This window comes from Dreissena polymorpha, chromosome 4 (genome assembly GCF_020536995.1).
Source record: "Dreissena polymorpha isolate Duluth1 chromosome 4, UMN_Dpol_1.0, whole genome shotgun sequence".
Taxonomy (NCBI): domain Eukaryota; kingdom Metazoa; phylum Mollusca; class Bivalvia; order Myida; family Dreissenidae; genus Dreissena; species Dreissena polymorpha.
In genome coordinates, this window is record NC_068358.1 from 68256076 (window position 1) to 68280989 (window position 24914).

The 24914-nt window shown below is 35.4% G+C and overlaps 2 protein-coding genes across 3 annotated transcripts in view; one reads left to right on the top strand and one right to left on the bottom strand.

The window, feature by feature from the left end:
* Positions 1-1989: 1989 nt before the first annotated feature.
* On the bottom strand, positions 1990-9407 carry LOC127878184 (UPF0235 protein HY04AAS1_1378-like). Of its 2 annotated transcripts, XM_052424674.1 has the most exons (5): positions 9244-9407; positions 5923-6034; positions 5365-5489; positions 3783-3869; positions 2106-2250 (listed from the first exon to the last, which is right to left on the bottom strand). In XM_052424674.1, the coding sequence occupies exons 1-4, from the start codon at positions 9313-9315 to the stop codon at positions 3783-3785; spliced, it is 396 nt and encodes a 131-aa protein (XP_052280634.1). In that variant the 5' UTR covers positions 9316-9407; the 3' UTR covers positions 2106-2250. The 2 variants fall into 2 exon arrangements, with proteins under 2 accessions (XP_052280633.1, XP_052280634.1); XM_052424673.1 differs by lacking the exon at positions 3783-3869 and having other exon boundaries at positions 1990-2250.
* A 5087-nt stretch (positions 9408-14494) lies between these two features.
* LOC127878179 (growth hormone secretagogue receptor type 1-like) overlaps positions 14495-24914 on the top strand; it is a 31511-nt gene continuing 21091 nt past the window's right edge. The window contains exon 1 of the mRNA XM_052424666.1: positions 14495-14636. The gene's annotated coding sequence lies outside the window, so the exon portion shown is untranslated. The remainder of the gene's footprint in view (positions 14637-24914) is intronic.

Here is a 24914-nt window from a genome sequence, read left to right on the forward strand (position 1 = left end):
AGGTTGATTAGGCGTTGTCCTGTTGACCTACTCTTTGGATGCACATTACCCAGATTAGAACACTGATATTGTCAAAATGAACATTCTGATTAAGTTTCATCAATAATGTTGCAAATTGTGTCTTCTAGAGTGGAAATTAAGTTTACAAAGCACACCTCACGAGACCAGACCACGGACATAGGGTGAACACGATAGCAAATCTTGAGCACTGTACCAAGTGAGGTAAATATGTTTTTGGTAAATACTTTACCAAAGATGGAGACATTGCATAGATTTTTTTAATTTGTAGGTTGCTTACATGCCACTATTACTTAAAATACAAACTGCTTGTCCTCTCAAACAGTTTGAAGGGAATTATTGAAATTGTGTTTCTGTAGGTAACTTACATGCAGACCTAACTAAGAATTGCAAAACCATGTAAATAAATATCTTTGAAAACCTGGTTTTGCGATGTTGCCATGTTTCTTTTCTCAGTCTTATTAAGTGAACTAAGCTGTCAAAATTCAGAAAAGATGTCAAATGTTTTCATTTCAAACAAGTACAAACTTAAATTTATTCAAACATATGCTTTCTATACAAATATATTGATACGCCTTTTATTTTCAAAATAAGTGTCTCAATCATTTTAAAAGAAGTAAGCACAACATCAGTGAAAACGCATTTCTTGTGTTAGTAAAAGTAAACAAAATAAAATAGATGATTTTTCAGGGGTCAAACTAAACATAATCATGAAGTTTACGAATACAATACTTAAGTATTTATACAGGCACTATAATATGACCTTTCTCATTTCCAGCGCAAAACTACAGCGCCTATAAGAAATCTCTTAAAAAAATTAATGATATGCTAAAGAAATTAACAAATGGTTCCCCAAATACCAGATCAAATTTAAATAGTTTCTTTTGCATGTCATATCAATGCTTGGACAGAAAATACATAACATCAGAGATACCAGAATCAAACAGTTTTGACCCTTACAATATATATATACAACTTATTAACGTTCTAAATATATTTGCAAGCACACAAATTGATGATTAATTTGCTCTCCTGCATTAGTGGTTTCCGTATTTGAGCTATTATAGGTATAAAGTGGACAGAAAACTTGTCTGTTTTTTTCCTTTTTGCACATCATTTTTTTAGTAATCATTATCAAGGATAACTCTGCCATTTGCAAACTTAGCAAATTGCTACAAATTGACCAATTTGGCTAAATAAAATACATTTTTTGCCTCAACTTTTCCTTCATAAATACCCATAAAATAACCAAAGTAAGAAGAAATTATCAGTTCATAAGCTCACGTTTTTAATGGTTAAACTTAACTAATCAAGGGAGTTCACCAAAAGTGCACAAGCCAGTATTGGGACTGATTCCAGTACCAGACAATGCCGATCAGTCAGACTCAGTGTTAAGGTGACAATGGCAATAAAAAGTTTTTCATGTCCAAAGAAGTCAAGCTAATGGCAGGATTGGGATTCTTAATGCCATCCCTGTATTGACAACACAGCGCTACGACTATGCACTAGCAGCCATCCCTGTATTGACAACACAGCGCTAAGACTATGCACTAGCAGCCATCCCTGTATTGACAACACAGCGCTACGACTATGCACTAGCAGGATATGATCTTCAACAACAAGTCTTCAATATCAGAATATGAAGAAAACATAAGATGGTCCCTAAACCACCAAATGTTGGTTTTCAATAACAATCTTTCAAATTGAATTTTACTTGTTTAACACAAGGCATCTCCTGCAATATTTTTAGCCTGAACATAAACATCATATATGACAATTATATTGTCAAACAATTTACCAACAACACACCCCAAATGAACTTATTTGTTTTCTTTCTTCATTCTATGTTCCCTCTGTTTTTCCTTCATAGCCATTTTATGCCACGCAGCATCCTTGATGTCCTGTTTGACTCGCTCTGCCGCAGCAGACTGGTTGCTCCTCTGTAGGTACCCTTCCATTGCCGCCCGCATGTCAACCTCATCTGGGATGTGCACATAGCGCACTGTCCGACCGTTCACAAAGAACCGCTCAAAACTACGAGAGCACTCCCTCGTCTTCAGTGTCACATTGGCCATTGTGATGTTCATGTAGCCATCAACTTTAATGATTTTACCAGAAACCTCTTTTTCGTCTCTCAGTTCTACTGTTGTACTTTGTCCCTCGATGGCTTTCAGCAAACACAGCATAGTATTTGCAAAATAGAACCTTTCCCTTGCACTTTCCATGTTTACTCTGAAAAATATGCATCCTTACAAAAGTTTGCAACGCAATGGTTTTCAATTTATGTTGTATTAAAATGATTTTTTACGTTATTTAGGATTCTTTTTTGCTTTGTTGCATGTCCAGACATGAAGTATAACCATGCTGATAACTAAATAAAAACATTTTCACTAGCACATGAAATATTAGTGCATAAAGTAATCTATCCAACCTTTTTGATTTAATTCAACAATTTTACCCCGGGCCAGGCCAGCAAGAACAGTAAAAAGCTTACTTGTCTGACCTTTGACAAATGCTGTCATTTGTCTGCAAGTTAACTCTTTCAGTGCGGGAACCGAATTTTGAAGGCCTGTGCAAACAGTTTGGATCCAGATGAGACGCCACAGAACGTGGCGTCTCATCAGGATCCAAACTGTTTGCTATTCTGATAGTATTCTTTGAAAAAAATCGAAGAAAATGCTAATTTTAGAAATTTAGCAGACAACATTTTAGCAGACGACAAATTTCCCAGCATGCAAAGGGTTAATATGAATTGCACTTGTCTTCACATGTATTAGGACAAGACGGTGATAGACCCCTCACCCGCTGTTGAATCTTACTGATAAACCAATCAGGTAGCACTTTATTGACACCAACAGGTTTTTCAAATAAATAAACAAAGTGGTAGTGATGGAATAAGTGTTATAAGTAAATAACCAAATATGGAGATTATTTTGATACTGCTCAATTAAATTTGTCATCACGGGGGTGGTTTTGAAACCAATGTATTTATTCCAACTTCTAAACTGTTGGGTCATGTCATTGCAGAGATACATTTTTAAAACCTTTTTGGGCCCCCATGACCTAATAAATCAACAAACGAGAAACATTTGAACAATTATCATCCACCACCTAAAGAACAGTCATGTGAAGGCACAGTTTCATCATTTTCTGCCCAGAAGTTCAAAAAGAGATGTGGTTTGCAGAAAAAAAATATGGATCAACCCACATCACACACAGAGAGAAAGTTAATATTACAGTATACCAAGAGCTTACCATGTGCATACAAGTGAGCTTAAAATACAGAAATCGTCTGAAAAAAGTATAACAAAGATAAGCATGTAGTGATGATTTTCAGTGGGGGCAATCATGCGATCAACAAGATGGCAATGTTCATGCCAAGACAGGTATTTTTTGCCATATGATAACTCATTTGGCTTGAAAGTGAGCAGCATTTAATCAAAACGGTGAAAAATACCTGTCTCTGTATTGACGTTGCCATCTGGATTATCATGTAATTACCCCCTCTGAAAATCATCACTACAAGCTTATCTTCATTATACTTTTTTCTGGATTTCTGTATTTTAAAAATGTTAAATCATTAAAAATTAAAACAAGATAAATTAAAAGTTAACATACGCTATAGCATTTTAGTTTCTCTTAAGAACCCACTAATGGTGTTTGTCTGCAAATGACATTTTTTTGTGTTATGTCTGTAACGAAGCTCAACACTTGCTTAATCATAAATATTGATTGTTATTAAAATGTAAAAAAAACACCATCACCTATTTAAGTTCTTGCTTCAATTTCTGCAATATTTCCTCAACTATGCCTACTGACACTGTTACCACCTTGTCCCGAGACTTCTGTCCCTTTGTGAAGAAAACACAAAATATATTTTATAATATACAGGGATCATAATATTGTATTATCATTGATATGGGTTGCATTACAAAGTTGTAGTTGAGAACATAAAACACAATGTGAGGTACTGCACTATGAACTAGAGAAAATTATTAAAACCAATTCCCTTAATTTTGCAAAAATATTTGAACCTGAACAAAACTGAAACTTTATCTGTAAGTCATGTATGTGGAGCCACACACACAAAATGAGGTCAGTATCTGAAAGCTTTTCAGATTTTATTTTCTTGAAAAGTGTTATTTTAAAGTAAATTCCTGAGTCCAAGACTCCTTACTTTTCCTAACAAAATCAATGGACCAGAACAAAACTCAGAGTTTATTTATGAGTCATGATTTAGATTGACTAACTTACATCAGGTAAAGATATGGAGGTGTTTTGGAAAAAAAGTCTAAAAAACTGTTATACTGGACAACATTTCCAAGTGCAAGGCATTTAACTTCCCCAAAAAACAATTAACTAGAATGAACCAGAGCAAAACTTGAATTTGATCTGTAAGGCATGCAGGTAGACTTACACACCAAACATCAAGTAAATATCTCAAATATTTGAAGAAAAAACTCCGAAAAGGGAATGCAAGAGGGATTGAAAGATGGTAAGTTCAACTGCTATATGGCACCTTACCGGGGGCATAAAAACTGAACAGTCCACATTGGATATAAATATGACCTTACATTTTGAGCTATGTGACAGGTTGAACAAACAACAAACAATTTGCACATGGTGAACATCTTTGGTAAAATATTATAGCGTTACATAATGAGTGATAAGGTTGGACAAGCTGTATAATGCTAAAATTTTACCTGGAACCAGTTTTACTTTGACATAGGAACTTTGAACATGGACTTACACACAACATTGTCTTCACCTGGTAAAATATAATTTGTAAGTTTGGTTTTTTTGCCTGGTGAGTGATGAAGTAACAGTTTTTAGCTCATCTTTCACCTTTTTCGAGTGTGACTTTGACCTGTGGGGTACAGAACTTTTGGCTGCACAATGCACAATGTCTCCTCAAGGTGCATATTTGTGGTAACTAATGTCAATATTGCATGCTAAGGTGTACTCAAAGAGCATAAATAATTCAGACAAAATAATTTGAGGAAAAAAAAGAGGAAAAGATGTTAATCACAAATGAACATGTCAAACCTATAAGAACCTCCATATAAAGTTTCATAAATTCATAAATGTATTACTTATGCCAAAACAAAGTAAACAATGGATAGAAGAATAGTCGTTGAATATGATAAATAAAATTATCACGGATGGACAAAATGGAGACAATATGCTAGTCCCACTTTTGAGGAGCATAAAAGAGCTAATTTTCATTATATACTGGAAATGTAGAATAGGAATCATAAAGACAATTAGTTATAAACACAAATTAAAATTTAAAATACTTTATCATAATCACATCCGTTCCAATCTACCAAAAAGCTTTGCTCTCACCTTGGTCAATGACACTTGCGACTTTTTTACCCCCAGCACATCTGCAAGGTAGCGCAGGAGTTCTGTGTTAGCCTTGCCATCCACCGGAGGACTTGCAATGGACACTCGCACCTCCTCACCTATTTCTGTACAATTATATGCATAGTATTCTGAACACAATGTATTCACACTGGTTGTTTGATTTTCCTAAACAGTGCATTGATGTTTCAACATTCTGAATCACTTTGATAATTAATGGTTGTTCCAATTTTGCCAATCTGTTTTACTTCATGGTTGTGCTATTTTGCAAACCAGCATGGTACATGTAGATTGCATAACCCTACTTTTTTCAACAGACAAAACATGTTAACATACATCATTAAGTATTAAAATTGTACTAATTATATGATTATGATGTTTTACATCTTCTTCTACAGACTGCAAGTAAAATGGGTGCTTGAGAATTCTTCTGTTTTTAGAAACATAACATGTATGGTCACATAATCCATCAATCATCCTGACAATATGTGATGAATGCCTGAGACGCTGTCTGCAAATACTAGTAAGTACCGGTATTACCTAAGATACTATTATGTTTAGCGCCAGGTGTAGCAGTGAGCTTTATGTCCACTGAGCCATCCTTGCCAGCACTCACTGGGCTTGGGCAACACCCTGCAATAGTAGCACTGGACTGAAAGTGAATAATGTTAACCAGTAAAATATTTCTGAACCAATGTAAAGGTTGTAATATCTTAATCTACAATAAAAACTAGAGCTGTGTCGAAGAAACAGATGTCCCCTACCAGTTTAATGGTGGCAGAGTAAGCTTAATTACTTGCAAGTTGTTACCAAATCCATATACTAGTTTTCCTTAATAACTGTTACTATAGCAGCAAACAAAAATTAAAATAACAATCACATTCCCTCATATACCGGGGTACATAAACCTAGCTTGAGCACTTTTAGATGTCACAGGATCCACATTTTAGTTTTACTTATTTCTTTAACTAAAGCATCCACAATTTTATCAGCAAAAACCTTGAAACATTTTTGCCATACTGTCTACTATGCACATACTCAGTTTCATCAACCTTGAGTAAGTATTTTTTCAGTTATTTCATGCTCCCAATTAAGCCGACACTTTTCACTTAATACTATAACCATAGCAACCACAATTATTGTCAGAATTTCTTTTTAATGATATATATATTACCCATAAGGCCCTGAATCTACATATCAAATTTCATCAACATAGCATAAAAAATGCATATTCTTTATTGTTTGATATCTCTCATTTCAAATGATAACTAGAGCTTTGTCACAGACGTGACGCATACCCCCATATGCCGCATTGACACATAATATTTTGCATGTCGTCTTCAAAAAAAACAGCGGACACCATGCTCAATTTTTAAAACGCACTAAGTGAACCCTTGACCTAGTTTTTGACCCAGAAAGGCCCATGTTCTAACTTGGCCGTAAGATCATCTCCATAAAACTTCTGACCAAGTTTGGTGAAGATCGGATGTAAACTACTTGAATTAGAGAGTGGACACCATGCTGGATGTTAAAAAACGCACTAAGTGACCCCGTGACCTAGTTTAAGGCCCGGAATGGCCCATGTTCAAACTTGTCCAAGAGATCATTTAGATCAAACTTGTTACCAAGTTTGGTGAGGATTGCATGAAAACTACTTGAATTAGAGAGCGGACAACATGGTGAGGTTTAAAACGCACTAAGATACCCCGTGACCTAGTTTTTGACCCGGCATGACCCATATTCAAACATGACCTAGACATCATCTAGATACAACTTCTGACCAAGTTTGGTGAAGATTGGATGAAAACTACTTGAATTAGAGAGCGGACAACATTGTGATGTTTAAAACGCACTAAGTGACCCCGTGACCTTGTTTTTGACCCAGCATGACCCATATTCAAACTTGCCCTAGACATTATCAAAATACAACTTCTGACCAATTTTGGTGAAGATTAGATAAAAACTTCTTGAATTAGAGAGCGGACACCATGGTGAATGTTAAAAACGCACTAAGTGACCCAATGACCTAGTTTTTGACCTAGCAGGGCCCATGTTTGAACTTGGCCTAGACATCATCTAGATACAACTTGTGAAAATGTTTGGTGAAGATCGGATGAAAACTACTTGAAATAGAGAGCGGACACCATGCTGAATGTTAAAAACGCACTAAGTGACACATTGACCTAGTTTTTGACCCGGAAGGGCCCATGTTCGAACCTGGCCTAGACATCATCTAGATACAACTTGTGAACAAGTTTGGTGAAGATCGGATGAAAACTACTTGAAATAGAGAGCGGACAATTAATATGGACCGACCGACAGACAGACAAGCTCACTCCTATATACCCCCCTAAACTGCGTTTGTGGGGGTATAATTATGATCTTAGAACAGGGCCCTTGCTACACTTTGGAGGATTGGGGCTGGGGCCCTTAAAGGGGAGAATTTTGCGTCGTTTTGGGCAAAAAGGGGAATTTAAGAAGATCTTTTCACCAACCATTCAACAATTAAAATTGCTATATTTTAATGTAAGATACTTAAATAAACATGAAATCAAAGGTTAATAGCACGATACCAGCTGGCAACATAGGTACAAAAGTAATCTGGAGGGAAAAATGCCCCGCCCCCGTTGTGGGCAGGTTTTTCAACCAACTGGCATCATTTTTGAACTCGTAAATATATAGCCAAAGGCTCGCTTACTAACAAAATTCCTGAACTCGTTTAATAAAATATGGTATGATATGACAACTCGTGCCAGATCCTATATATTTATGATCCTGAAACCGGTAAAGTAATTTTACCATAATGGAAATTGGCTGAAATTGGTGAAATTTACGTCACATCCCAATGCTTATTGTACGAATAAATATATTGTGATCAGTATTCAGTATTCACATATTTTTGCTGGTCAGTTGGACCGATTTCAATGACAGCAGCTGATTGCTCCCTACTTCTTTTGAATCAAATTTATCATATAGCTTGTATTATTAGAACATATTGGTTCTTTATTTGGGCTATTTACCGTATGGATTAGAGTGTTACAAAGAAAATGTGTTTGCAAAGTATATTTCAGAAACATTCTGCAACCAAATAACCTTATGTTTAGCAGTTGGCTAGTTTGGTAAATAGAAGAGTAATCCCAAGCATTGTTCCTATAATGTATTTTTCTAATATGCAAACATTTCTTCAAATTGTATAGGAAAAAAATGTGGATAACACTGATATGAAAAAATGTAACGTGCTTTACACAAAATTAGAAAGTTAAAACATAAAATACATCACGTATATTGAAATAGCTGAAGAAGAAAGCTTGAAATCATTGGCTATTTAACTTTTGAACAAATCGGACGGGTATGACTAAATGACTCATATCCGAGGATATGACTGAAAAGTGTGGATATGAACATATAGCAGCTTTTTAAATGTATTATTTTCCTTTATTTTTATATGAAAATTGTTTTATGAAATAAATACACTCCGTTCATGAGTTATATTACGATCGAATGAATTTTAATGTTTTTCATTGGCATTTTAATTTCAGTAACTCCAAATTCATATCCACGAATACGAACGAGCAGTCGGAGCACCGCTTTTAGGTTGCTCTCTATTTTGAGGCAATGTTAACATATTTATCACATATTCATGATATTGTGAATTTTTCATTCAACAGCGATTTATTTATTTAAAAATGCAAAAACCGCATAAATATTGCCTATATTCGTTCATATTCGCACTTTTCGTTCATATCCGCGGATATGAGTCATATACGCATTTTAGACGGACCGAATCGGAAGAATGATCCATTGCATCCGAACTATTGAATCCGAATACTATTACAACGTACAGTTTCACCGTTTTCTTACATATTTAGTTGTCTTCTTAGACATTAACCGCCAGCATATATATAATTGACGAAAATGAGTTGGTGTTTGCATGAAACGTGTTTGCAGTTTATGAATATGAATAAAACGTTTCTTTAATAAAATTTATTGGACCGCCAGTGTTGTTGTTATTGTTGTAAAAACTTAAAAAATCGTTGTCGCCTATTGTGCCTTGACGACTCGTGTTGTAATTTTCATCCTGGTGCTGGACATTCTCGTGCAGAATTATTATTGTTTCTGGTAAAAATTGTGTTAATACTTTATTCATATTCATTTCAGTCTGTGTTTTTATAAGAACAAGCATATGTATTCTATCAGACCTTTATTCGCATTGAAAGTAATAACAATCATTTCTCCCACTAATGCGACTAGAATCTATATATATATATTTGTTCAGTCAATTCTGTGCCGATCAAGAATTTGTTTTGTAATATTTTGTAGTTTTTTGTTTTGGTAATAAAACCGTTTGCAGTAAAGTATATAATGTTCTACTACCTCTCTGTTTCTTTCCATTCAATATTCATATATCACCGCCCCTTATATGTAACCAACTAACCATTGACCTGACCGTTAACCCCCTCCCCTCATACAAAGACTTGTATGCACGTTTCTTTTAAATATCCAATCTTTTTTTGTCTTCAGTGTATATATATACGTTCTACTTGCGTCTGTATTTACAATAAATATTATACACATATAGTATATCTTGACGAATAATATCGGATACAAGCATTTAGTCTTATTGTCTTGCACAAATGTTACCTCCCGTCTAGAATCTATGTGTCTGTAACAGTATAGGCTTTAAATTGAATGCATGAGTAAAACCCAGTGCCACTCTGTCAGTATATACATACATGCCTCCTCAGTTTACTCAGTCAATTGCTAGCGCTCACCGCTTGCACGCGCACTATCAAGTTGCCTGATAATATATTTATTATGGATGTATAATAAACTTATAAACCTTACGTGTAGTTTATTAAGTACACCATAAACATGGTGTCAGAAGATAGCTGATAATTGGATTAATCCGTTCGGACAGTTCCAGAAAAAAAACATTTTGTTATCATGGGCTTCCGCACATAGGAGCAAATGGGGTCAGCTGATTCCCCCCCCCCCTCCCTGGAAAATTGGTGAGCGAAACATATAGTTGAATATGTAAAAATCTATACGTACAATTATGATTCCTGAATTGAATAATTTGGGTCAGAATGACTCCTAGTTAGTTTCACACGAACATCAACTCCCATTTACATGTAAACAAGTCATGGATGCGGTTATTGCACAATTTATTAACTCTCAAAACATTGTTTTAAACATAATTCATTCGTGCGAAATCAAGGGGAGAAGTCAACCAATTAACATTTATTCAGTCCCTAAATAGGAATCGAAGGTGACGTGGGTCTCTGCCGAATTTCTCGATGATTTTTTGAATAAACATATTCTTGTCGGTGTTGATTTGATCCCTGTGAACGCTCATCATGCATAATCCTGAGAGCCTGTCGTCGGACAATGTGGATCTTAGCCATGTCTTGACTCGTCTCAGCGTGCTAAATGATCGTTCCACCGTACAAGTGGTGGCGGACAGGGTTAATAATATGATCATCGCCCCACGCACGGCCGGAAACGAATCCGTTTTTTGACCAAGTAAACACAATCTTACTACCGGTAATTCTGTTCGATAAATTCCTTCTTGTTCATGTCGTACCATGACATTGCGTCTTGTTCAAAACTATCAATATGATAAAATTCGTCGATTGTTAGGACTGTATCTTTATAGTCTGATTGATCGAAATTATTGATGTGGTTCGGATGGAGTTGATATAAAATGAACGCAGGCATATTATATTATGAAAATCGGCTTCCTAGAGACTGAATCAGTGAGTCCATGTACGGAATATAAATCGTGTGTCGATAGTATTCTTCACTGGTTCCACCAACATTTGCTCGGTGTGCTTGACGGCCACATTATCGTGGAATTGTCATTGTAACACCAATATCTTCGGCTGTTTTTTAATGCCAGACAGAATTTATCCTCCGCAAAAATCGAATCCGCATTTTCTATATGATCGGTGAACATCGATGTCAGATTATCCAGGGACCTATATAAACATATATTGTATAGGTCCCTGGATTATCGACGTGTTTTTGACACCGATGATGTCTAATTGAACAGCCTGAAGTGCTTGCGTGATGGGCTCTAAATGGACAAATATTTGGCTATTATGTGGAGCGTTATCAAAAATGTCGCCGTTCCACTTGCCGTCCATAGCTGATGTGCGGTCTGTCGTCCTTTTGTATTCTGTTCGTTTTGCGCTAAATATTATAACTGACGGCGTATTTCGATGAAATGGTTAGCGAAGATTTGTATGCTTTTTTACTTTGCAGTCCACCTTGTTTCGCCTTGTGTTCGGACTTAGCCGTCTTCTCTTAGGTCTCTCTCTGAAATACTTACAAATGATTGCTTTCACAGTTCCTATGGTATTACATACGACAAATTTAGAATATGATATGAATTTCAAAGAAACATTATTTTAAAAGACCGAAGAATATTTTTTCTGATTTCCAGTAAAATCATTTATTTCATTATTTTCTTACCCATGGCTTATATCTTGCGGAACTATTTAAAAACAGCTTATATATTGTCAGTTTTTAAATTTCAGTCGTATATTAAGATTGTCGTACGACCTTTGATGAAACGGCCCCCTGAGGACCCTATTAAGTTGAAATCAGTCGCAGCCCCAATTTTATTGCAACCGTATACCTATTTTAATTCGTGACCTTCCTAAGTATATAACGAAGGCGTTTACATGTTTAAAATTGTTTATTGCACTCTTTATAACATCGGTCTCTTATTAAATAAATAAAATAAAACAGGTGTTGAAAGTTCACTTAGGCAATTTCTGAATATTCTAGTGTTATTGTTATCTGCAATAAACTCGATAATTTTTATTACGAATATATGTACTATGATCCTCGTGGGCTGTATATTCCTATTTGTGTAAATAACTCTCCTACATCGATCTAAGAATATTGAAGTATACTTAATTTTGTCATGAAAACGTTCGCGCATTGCATTCATAATACGGATTTTGCATAGAGGAGACGTAGAGGATATTGGTTGACTTCGATGTATGATCTAATTTTACTTCACGAGTAGTTATTGAAAAATGTTTTAACTAGCGGCGTAGCCACGTGTGAAAATATACTATTTATAACCACGAGTGAATATATATTTAATTATACATCGAAAACAAAGACATTTACCGTATGTGTTAAACAAAGTGTCATAAGTGAGTAAATTTAAGAAAAATTGTCATATGATGTGCGTCGTTGTACCTAAATATGTTGTTTGGTTTGAGAATAGTGAATAGTACAGCGGTAGGCTCCGCTTTGCTGATTTTTCAGAGGGCGTCAAGCTCCATATACCGGTCATCACGGGTGACTTGACGGTCACTACAAGTGCACTTTTATGATAAGCATTCATTTATTATATACACCAGTTTATACTCATCTTGTTTCATCAAGGTGATTTGAGTGCTTTCTTCGGGATCGTGTTTTTCGGTTTTCGGCATGGCTGTTTTTTGCCTGATTTCTTGTTGTACTTATATACAACAAAAACATTGGAACACGTACACTGTCAAAAATACTTCATTCTTTGTAAAGCATTTGTACGGCCTGATGGCATCTTGCGTTATTGTTACTTCTATCCAACCGTAGTATATAAATTTATTATATTCTTGGTTTCTTTTGCTTCGGTTTAGAATGTACGTATTTTCAAACCGCAGTGTGCTCACTATCTATAACAACATACCCATAACATACCCTGATCAATTAGGAATCTGATTTCCTTAAAATATACAATAATGCCAGATGAATTCAAATAAAGTATTGTTCAGTTATAAAATTTAGTATTTTGCTGGATTATTTTTTAACAAGTGTCATTTGGAAGATAAAAATAATTTTACAATATGTTTCCAGTGTCGTTTATTTTCCAAATTAACCAAGCATTCAAGCTGAAATGAACTCCACACACACAAAATGAACACTTATTACTTGTACCTTTATTACAGCTTACTTGTTCTATTTAAGTAGTTAACTATTCCATATAGTTGTATTTTTAATAAATCAGTCCAGTCATACATTTTTACCCCAATCACAATAAGCAGGGTTTATTGCGTACTACGAAACTTGGCATTACTTCGACATCAACATTGGACACATTATATTTTAACTTTCAAACAGCAATGATTACTTTACAAAAAAACCTGTATTCTTAACTTAAACTATACATTGAGAATATAATATTGCATCCAGAAGTCGTCATTTCATTCTGGAAAGTCGATAATGTGAGACGATGTCCCTCCCTACTGTGCAATAAAAGCATAAGTTGGTAGGCCTGACCACGTGTCTTCACATTTGAATATCAGATTATCAAGATAAGATGACACGCTTCTTCTGATCATAAAAAAGTACTTGAAACGAAAACAAGAGCCAATTTATGCTGAGTTTTATTACGTTAAAACCGATGATTTTTTATATTTCCAAACGACCGATAACAGTTATGGATATCAAACACGAATTGCTATCTGATTTTTACAAGCAAGTTATTTTGAGCTAATGTTTATAAATTGTGCGTTTTTGCATGTCAATCAACGACCGCTCCGAAGAAAAACGCCGATATTCACCATCGCTGTTGATAAAACGACGACTTCACATTTCGGTGCCACGAGAATTGACTGGAACTCGCAATAACTTGAGTCTTTGTTTTATTGATAGATCTTAGACTGAAATATCAACCGTTAACGCACACAAACGCCTTGTACAGAACTACTTTGATATTTTGCTGAAATTATCTATAACGTAAACATTCAATAATGTAGTCGCATCTTTAGCGGTCATCTATTATTGATAGCTCACCACCGTGAATACTTAAGCAAATTCAATCGCTATTAATATTGTTATAAATGAACTGGCGCGTTTAGCTGGAGGCCAAAACGCGACATACACAGCTTATTCGACAATTTGCTGTATCAGTAATAGTGAAAACACCAAAGAATGTTGTAACACATTGAGTTGACAACATTGATCAAGTATCGATAGTGCATTTTGAATGCTTATACAAACTTAGTCGCCAATAATAATGTTATCACTGGACGGACGTGTGTAGCTGGGGCGTCGTACCATTGCCGTTATGGATAGAGGTCACTCATACAGATAACAGTGTCACACCAAGCGTTGATATCCCTGGTTAAAGCGGCTTGAATATTAGACTCGATAGCAAAAATAAACTTTTGAAATACACCACAAACGTAAGATTTGTTAATTTACTATATGAATATGTGATGGACTAGCAGGATCCACGTACATCATATGTGGTAAGAGAACAAATACCGCTAAGTTTCATACATATAATTCATCACATTAATTGTTCAAATCAAAAGATGCTAAAGCGTTAAACTTTTTGCACTTGCATTGATGTTAGTTAGAAACAAATGTTGTGTATGTCAGTTTATATACGATTTCTTATTTGCATTGTTTTAGTTCGTTGAAGCAAATTGCATGTGTTCTATCATTCGTATTAACTATGCATCTGAATCATTTTCATCATAATCAATGAAGCATATTGTATGAACATTATCCCAGTTGCTATATTACACGCTGGTAACGCGGATACTTCGATAACCGATGGCACATCGATAACAAATAAAAGCAAAAGCCACGCGCGAGAGATAAGTTCCTCGTTTTTTATCCACACTCTCTGATTTGGAGTGGAGAGATTATGTGGTTATCTCCGCCGTCCATCCGTCCTGGCCACTATCTCCTCCTACACTATTCGCAATAGAACCGTGACACTTAAAAACATAATAGCTATGAGCATATGTGTGACAGTGCACTGTTTGGATTTTGATCTGACCCTGGGTCAAAAGCTGCAGCGTGGGGATGTATACGCGTCGGCCGCGGCCGCGCCATTTCTAGTTTTAAGTTGCATCTTAAAGATTCGTTCTTTTAGACAAGGAACATGGTCGAATTGATAAATGGTGTATCCTTTTCTATTGGGAAGGAATTAAATCACGACAGAATGGTAGTTTTGCCCCTAAAATAGAAAATTCGGTCGGAAAACAGCATGAACTGGGTGAACAGTAAACATTAAAAAAATACTTAGAATTATTGCAAGCATTTTTTTTATATTCCAGCATGTAGAGTTATCACTGTGCTTCAAATACTGAAAGTTTGACAGTATTCAACGAAATATAAACGAAGATAGTGCATGTTTTAATAGGTTTTATCCATGTAGTTGCAGACACTGATTCCTGATAAGGGACACTTCGATATATTGGGCACTAACATAGCTTTATCTTCTACCTAACATGCATTTATGTATATTATGGCTAAAATAACGGGAGCGAAAGGGTCTTTAAGAGGCAAATACACATTTGTTCTTCATAAAGTCATATGTCGTATGTGCTCTTTATAATCGCATCATCAAGATGATACTGATGCGTAGCCACAAAATTAATAAGATAATTATAGAAAACTCCCTTTATCTTGAGCTCTCCTTATAGGGAGCATTTACTTTTAGGCGATGATAACGTTAGCTCGAAACGCGATTCACCTTACCCTAAATCACTTTATTGGTTGAGTTAAGAGAATTTCTTACCTGCATCGCTGCAGATATTATCTCTAAGTAGCGCTCAATTGGTAATTGTCGGCTCGGGTACTACTTTAATATGTACCCCGGGTACTCTTAATCGGCTATGTTTTTAAATTAATTATGTTCATATTTATGTCAATTTTCTGTTAAATGGCCTCTACTGTATATTATCGAAACTCCTACTCAAAAGCATGTTGATGGGTTTTTTTAAGAGAAGTTTGTTTAAGATAAACAATATCGTTTTACGGTAATCGGTAGCGCGTTTTACGAATCGGATTTTGGGCGGGAATACAACTCGGGTACAGTCTAATATCGACCGGGTACATTTAAGTATATTTACCGTACCCGGGGTACATGTAAGTATACTTAAGAGTACCCGGGGTACATGTGAGTAGTACCCGAGCCGACAATGACCAATCGAGCCTAAGTAGCAGTTGTAGCATAGTGATGGTTCATGGCATGCTATCATATATATATAAATAAATGATCTTAGTACCTTCATTAGGGCATAATTATATATGCTTTATATCAAACGTTTCGCTACAAAGCTTGTAAGTTAAAATTGTTTAAGCTCGTATTCTATGCGAAGATTCGGCGGTTGGGTAACTCGAAAACTGGAAAATATATGTTCATATTGACTGTATTTATCAGGTATATCGAATTAGTTTCACATTAATCTTTCACATTTCTACAAAATCATAATCATAATTCAAAGGGATCAGCAAATGTTTCGGTTATTCGTTTTTAATTCACGTCAGTTCACATTTTTTATGTCTTGCCTGCTTACTATAACGGTATTCCACAGCGATTTCTGCATTTCTGATTCACTAAAAAGAGTGTGTTATATCTGGTAAAAAGTGTCGATTAATCGAGAAAAGAAAAGCTATTGTCATTGAGATGATTGGTTAAAGAAGTGTCCATAAAAATTTGGCATGCGACTCGAATTCGAAGTGCTATACCATTAATCGACCAAACAATGTTCCGTGGATGTCTGAAAAACCAAATAACAAAACATAAATGCAAAAAGCTGAATAACGCGCGGCTTTTGTTGTCCTCAGTTATCGAAGTGCAATCGTTTATCAAAGTATTCGCATACCCGGCGTGTATATTAGCTAATACGGTTTTATTTGTTTTCGTTAACATGAAATTTCGCGCATTCGTAAAATTGGATATATCCAATTGATCTGTAAATCGTGGAGTTTTGCCATTTGTAAAAGTTTGCTGACAATAAAACAATCTCTTCCTTTCGGGTATTCTGAGAGTGTAATCGGTTCATTCCAGACGAAAACAATTTACGATGAAAACAATAATTAAATTCGAAAGCACACGCACTAACATTGCGTTTTTATAACTCCAAAGCGTACTGTTATTGTAACGTAAACTCACACATTACATATGTACGTAATATATTTAAAAGGGATCTTTTCACGGTTTGGTAAATTGAAAAAATTGAAAGAAGTTGTTTCAGATTCGCAAATTTTCGTTTTATTTATGATATTTGTGAGGAAACAGTATTACTGAACATTTACCATAGTCCAAGATAGCCATTATAATGTATCTTTTGACGATTTGAAAACCTTAAAATTATAAAGCGTTGCAACGCGAAACGATTGAATAATTTGGAGAGTTCTGTTGTTGTCGTTTAAATTAACGAAACTACGAAGATTGCTTTTATAAGGTATAAAATACTCAAACTGTGTAAACCCGGCGGAAAAGCCTAGAGGGCTTATGCGTTTTTACTTCAGACTAACTCCAGGTCTCCGGGGGTCACTGGTTCGAGCCCTGGTACCGGCTACTTTTTTTACCTTTTTTAAATTTTATTCTTGATTTTTTACTGGAGCTTTTAAGATCCAATGTTTACTTTAATCGATATAAAGCATTTAATGACAAACTTCAAAATATGCCAAAATCTGTGAAAAGGCCCCTTTAAATGCACCTAATCCATCAGTCAGGCTCATCCGGTTTATTTATTAAACGTTCGGAATTCCCATCATGCCTATAAAATGAAGTTTCTCATTTAGAGATGGATTACGGCGCTTATGTCTATCATTAATGTTACACTTAGATGATATTGGTTTCTAAATTTCTATACCGTTTATCTGAAATTACAGCGCACGTCTACATGGCTTGGCATGGTTCAACATTTTATATAGATTTTTTTTATCATTGTAAAGCTTAATTTGAGAAACTGTAGCGTAGATGAATGCAAACTTACTGCGTTGTTAAAATTTTCCAATCGCTGTACAAGTAAAAAACCACAAGAGAGCAAGTTTTATTAGGGTTATTGGTATAACACGCCTCATAACTTATCACAATCAGATACTAGATCAGATGATCCATGGGGCGTTACATGTTTTGATCACAGGGGCATGATTTAAAATCTCTCTGTCGGGGATCACTATAAAATGTTGTACATAAAATATTAATTTTCTGTATTTTGCGCATTCAGGGAAGAAAAGCTCTAGCGATCGAAATATGCCGCGAACAGGAGCGGTTTAAACAAATTTGAAATAATGTTACCCAGCTATAATTTTTATGTTTCATGAAAATCCAATTACGGCATCTACCACAATAGCGCTTCAATAATGTTCATGGTTAAGGGAATGCACACCTTCATCAGTGGTTTAATGTATATCAGTAACCCGATTATTTTTTTTATTTAAATTGTGTATGTAACCCTTTGAAACAAAGTATGTAACCCTTTGACACACAATTGACAAATATATGGTTAAGAAACGAACATATGTATTCATGATTTTACTGATTGTTAGAGAAGATAACAATCTATTATTCTTGCACAGAAGGAAATTACTATTATATTTATCAAACGCGACACGCGTTATGTATAACGATTTCAACGTTGCAATTCACGGGAAGAGGGATATTTCGTACCAATATTCTATGCACGCAAAACGACATTTTAAAAAGAATAAATGTTACAGATTTTAAGAGTGATAGAATTATGTTCAATAATCAAAGGAACACTACCTACTTAGAAAAATTATATAACTTTTTTTCTGATAATCTATGATCGAAAACGGATAAAAAGTCAATCGTGTGTAATGCCTTTCATCGATAATTTAGAAAAAACACGAGTATTCTTGACATGTTGTTTAAACTACCATGCACGTGTACATTAGTGGGGGCGCTTTTCCTTGTCATGGTCCCGGGTCCGAACCCCGGAGAAGGCACACTATTTTTTGCCCTTGTTGTTTCTCGTTTATTTTTACTACCTGTATTCCAAAAATGTATTCCAAAAATGACAGTATTGTTAGTAAGATAAGTTAATGACATTTTTGGCACGTGGGTTTGTAGGTTGTCAACACGACATGACGACAAAATGTCGTAATTGTCGTTCTTGCGGTTAAAGTTGCCGTTCTGGTGAACACGACGATCGACGTATAATTATGCCGTTCATTCGTGTTTTAGATTTGGCGACAAAGTATTTAGCCTAATTCTTAGAGGAAATGATATAAATCAGCCTTCGTTGTTTATTGTGGTACGATTAAATTCGACGTAATTCACCGTTATCGCAACTTACCAAGTACATGTTATTCTGTCTGTAAATCACAATTTATTAGTAAAATGTGCTGACAGAAGTGTTCTTTTCATTCGAAATGTTTAATGTGACTCATTGCAACTAACACGAATACAATATTTTCAATGCGAATGATACCATACGATTTGTAAATTGTTCACTGATCTTTATCAATGTATAAGATCATTGCCGTAACGCACGCTATTTCTGGTTTTTGATTGGCTGTTTTGAACTCTGTCTTCGGTAGTAAACATCACCAAATTTTAACATTTCTATGTTCAAATGACGTACATATGCCGACAAATTTCATGAAGATTCCTTTATTGTCCGACTGTTGTCGAAATCTATATTTACGACAAAAAACAAGGCATTTTAAAAGACACGTCTTATTTTACGATTTTTTTTGTTATGGTAGGTAGGGGCGCTTGATCTGCTAATCATTTTTACTTCGCTTACTATAAGTTATAATAAAATTATCTTTTTGAGCCGCGCTCTGTGAAAAGGGGGTTCAATGAAAGTACGTAAAGTGTCGTCCCAGATTAGCCTGTACAGTCCTTACAGACTAATCAGGGACAACACTTTCCGCCTAACTTGGATTTTTGCGATGAAGAGATTTTCTTTAAAAGAAAAATATAATAAAAGCGGAATGTGTCGTCCCTGATTAGCTTGTACGGACTGCACTGGCTAATTCGGGACGTCACTTTACGCACATGCATTCACTTACCTTTCCCTTCACAGAGCACGGCACATTTATTTATATCATGTTTACATTCTGTATTCTGTATTTTATTTGGATCTACACATTTAGTACGCGATAATGATGTTAATACCTTCACGTATATGTACATACTGTCTAATACAGTCTAACTGCGTATGATGTATGTCATTGGCAGACTTTTCAATACTTCTTAGGGCGTCCATCAGTCAAGACGACACGCAATAGGTCCCCAATGGGCAGGGTCTCAGCGCTATGGTGCTCCAGAGATTTGAGCCCTACCCAGAAATCAATACTCAATCCACTTAGTGAAACAAACGACATTCCGCATTCTAAGTCCTCCGTCAAACAGGGTTGGGTTTACGTATACAACACGGTAAACATGCACATATTTTGGATTATAAATCGCGTGCGATGACCGCATGTTTTCAAAGTAATGTTTGGCTGTGCAATAGCTGGCGATCAAACTGGCACGATCCATCACGAAATGCTTCGGGACGCGTGTGATATTTTGACGTGAATCGTAGTGTGTTGTACATTCTCAACGGTTTCACTTGAAATGAAAGTACTTGTTCTATTTATCTTTTGCGTGTAGTACTGTGAGCGACCGAAACGTTCTATTTCATTACTGATAATATCTGGATATAATACTGCGAATTATACGGTATGAGTTTAAATGACATATGATTAAAGGTTATTAAGTATAAAGTATCAGTATGAATCATAGATACATGTATACGCAACATTTCCTGGTCTTTGGAGACAGTAACCATGTCCACAAGGATAAACATGTATAGACGATTTAAAGTGTGATTTCTTTATATTAATTATATAGTTATTTTTGTGTATATTTGTAAAGCGGTTTCAAAACAACATATTAAATAAAGGATTTATAACAGTAACTTTAATAAATATATTGCTTTAATGGGTGTCTTTTTATAAATCAACTTCTTTATCGAAATGAACCTTTTGTCACGCATAAGACCCACCTTGGGTCTACATAAGTAGTATCCCGCATATGAACAAAATGGTTATCGCAAATACAGTCAACTAGATCCCATTTTGTCCATACATGACCCATAAATTAGTTGATATTGGACCCATATGTATCATATAAGTATATATTAATGCTGACTAGAATAACTAGCTCGTTAAAGATCTGTAACGACATTCATAAAAGCTTTGTAAATAAATAAAAACATATTTTCCTTCACCAGGAGTCGAACCTTAGACCCCTAGAAGCAAATGCCACTGCGCTTCTATTAAACCGCGGAGGCTCTTTTTACTAATATTATAACTTCTATCAGACAATCTCTTCTGTGATAGCTTCTCTATGAGCACTTTAATATGTTGAGTGTTTTTTTTTCCTAAAAAATACGGATTTTTTTAAAACATATGCTTGTCAAAAAATGATTTGCGAAAAGTAGGGCTCTAAAATGGACATGTATATTAGGCTTTTTAAGGGGCCTTTTCACAGATTTTGGCATATTTTAAAGTTTGTCATTAAATGCTTTATACTGATAAATGTAAACATTGGATCTTAAAAGCTCCAGTAAAAAATCAAGAATAGACTTAAACAAAGGAAAAAAAAGTAGCCGGTATCAGGGCTTGAACCAGTGACCCCCGGAGTCCTGGTATTAGTCTGAAGTAAAAACGCGTAAGCCCTATCGGCTATTCCGCCGAGTATCCACAGTTTAAGTATTTTATACCTTATATAAGCAATCTTCGTAGTTTCGTAAATTTAAACGACAACAACAGAACTCTCCAAATTATTCAATCGTTTCGCGGTGCAACGCTTTATAATTTTTAGGTTTTCAAATCGTCAAAAGATACATTATAATGGCTATATTGGACTATGGTAAATGTTCAGTGATAGTTTTTCCTCACAAATATCATAACTAAAACGAAAATTTGCGAATCTGAAACAACTTTTTTCAATTTTGTCAATTTTCCAAACCGTGAAAAGATCCCTTTAAGTGTATTTAATAGAATGGCACGCATAACTGATCTGTCGTGCGGATATGATTTATATTGTTGCTTAATCAACCAGTTCAGTATTTGTAGAAGGACTTACAATTGGCAATTATACGTTTGTAATATGGATAAACATGTCCTCCGACCCGACCAATGTGCTCAGACGTTTTTATAGACAGAGTTGACAGAAATATGGTTATTTAATTAGGTATATTGTATTATGTTATGACAATAACTAACAACGCTCTCTTACGTCGTTACGGTCATAGTTAACGACTTTTAAGTGCAAGAAGTTTAATTGTCCAAACGGTAATAATTTCAATTGGCAAGATAGGCCTTTCTATTTATTCCTTATTACACGAATGATAAATTAAATGTCTATCCCTCCCTCTCCCCCTCCCTCCCCCTCCCTGCCTCCATTCCTTCCTGCCTCTCTCCCTGCCTCCCTCAATCCCTCCATCCCTGCCTGCCTGCCTACATGCCTACCTGCCTCTTTCCCTGCCTCCCTCTCTGCCGCCTTCCCTTCCTGCCTGCCTCTCTCCCTCTCCCCTGCCTGCCTGCCTCCCTCCCTGTCTGCCTTCCTGCCTCCCTCCCTGCCTGCCTTCATGCCTCCCTGCCTCTCTCCCTGCCTGCCTGGATCAACAGTTTGTTATACAAATAATAATGTTTTCAGTATCTGTAAACCGCACCGTCATACTTTGTCCACTCAAATCATCGAGGCTCTTTAAGAATTGCTTTAGCCTGTAGTATTATTATTATATTCCACCATGTGAGATATGAACACAAAACAGTTAATGCAATTTATTTTGTACATAGAGTGGGACCCTGTGCTCAGCTGCTTTGCCATAAAGTGGTGAAATTTGATTCATTGTTATGAGAGACAACATCAGCTGTTGTCAATTATGTATACTCGTTTAGGTCAAACAACAGTGGTGACAGTTCTGTCGTTAATTTTGCAACTATGAATGCGCCTGGTAGACGAATATTGAGAAAACAAATACTATCAGTGAAGCACTGCAAGTAGAATAGATTTAAATATACTTATGAGCTGAACAATCAAATATTAAATTGAAATACAACTAAGTACATATACTTACGGGACCTCTTAAAAACTGGTGATTTTAAGTAGAAATCGTTAGTAAATACACTTTTCTGGGAGCACCTAACTATAATAGTGAAGAATAAATGTAGCAACTGTGATACATTTTATAAGTTTAATTATTATTTTTAAAGGTTATTGTTCATTGTATATTTTTTAAGTTTGTATTACTTCATTCGGTGAATAACGAATGCACCAGTACAATAGAATCAATGCAGTTTTTAGCTCACCTGAACACAACGTGCTCATGGTGAGCTTTTGTGATCGCCTTTTGTCCGTCGTGCGTCGTCCGTCGTCAACATTTGCATTGTTAACTCTCTAGAGTCCACATTTATTGTCCAATCTTCATGAAATATGGTCAGAAGATTGGTATTAATGATATCTTGGATGAGTTCGAAGATGATTACGTTTGCTTGAAAAACACGGCTGCCAAGGGGCGGGGCATTTTTCCTTGTATGGCTATATATGGCTATAGTAAAATATTGTTAACACTCTAGAGGCCACATTTATTGTCTGATCGTCATGAAACATGGTCAGAAGATTCATCCCAATAATATCTTGGACGAGTTCGAAAATGATGCCGGTTGGTTGAAAAACATATCCGCCAGGGGGCGGGGCGTTTTACCTTGCTAACACTCTAGAGGCCACATATATTTTCCGATCTTCATAAAACTTGCTCAGAAGATTTGTCCCAATTATATCTTGGATGAGTTTAAAAACGGTAACCTTTGCTTGAAAAACATGGCTGCCTGGGGGCGGGGCATTTTTCCTAATATGACTATAGTAAAACCTTGTTAACACTCTAGAGGCCACATTTATTTTGCGATCTTCATGAAACTTGGTCAGAAGATTTTTCCCAATCATATCTTGTTATCTCGGGTGAGCGACTCTAGGCCTTTCAGGCCCTCTTGATTTATTTAGTTGGGGTTTTCGCCGTTTTCAACAATAATGTTCGACTTGTGTATGATCACTGGATAAAAGTGTGAATTCACAATGGAATGTTAGACGTCCGTTTTGTGATAACGTTTTTTTCCATATACATTGTATAGTTATGCTATGTCACGTTCTTTTAAGCGATAACTAATATCATTTTGGGGCTTATACTCATCAATGACATTTGTTTACTGTTCTGTCTTCACAGCGCTTATTATTATTATTGTAATTATGACAATGAGGATGATGGATATTATAATCATAATTATAGTGATCATCATCATCATCATCATCATCATCATCATCATCATCATCATCATCATCATCATCATCATCATCATCATCATCATCATCACCACCACCACCACCATCATCATCATCATCATGATTATCACCATCATCATCAGCAGCAGCATCATCATCACCATTATCACTATCATCACCACCACCACCATCATAATTATCATCATCATCATCATCATCATCATCATCATCATCATCATCATCATCATCATCATCATCATCATCACAATCAGCATCAGCAGCAGCATCAGCATCATTATTATTATTATTTTTATTATTATTATTATTATTATTATTATTATTATTATTATTATTATTATTATTATCATTATTATTATTATTATTTTATTATTATTATTATTATTATTATTATTATTATTATTATTATTATTATTATTATGTTATTATTAGGTACATTACTTCAATTATTCATCGCTAT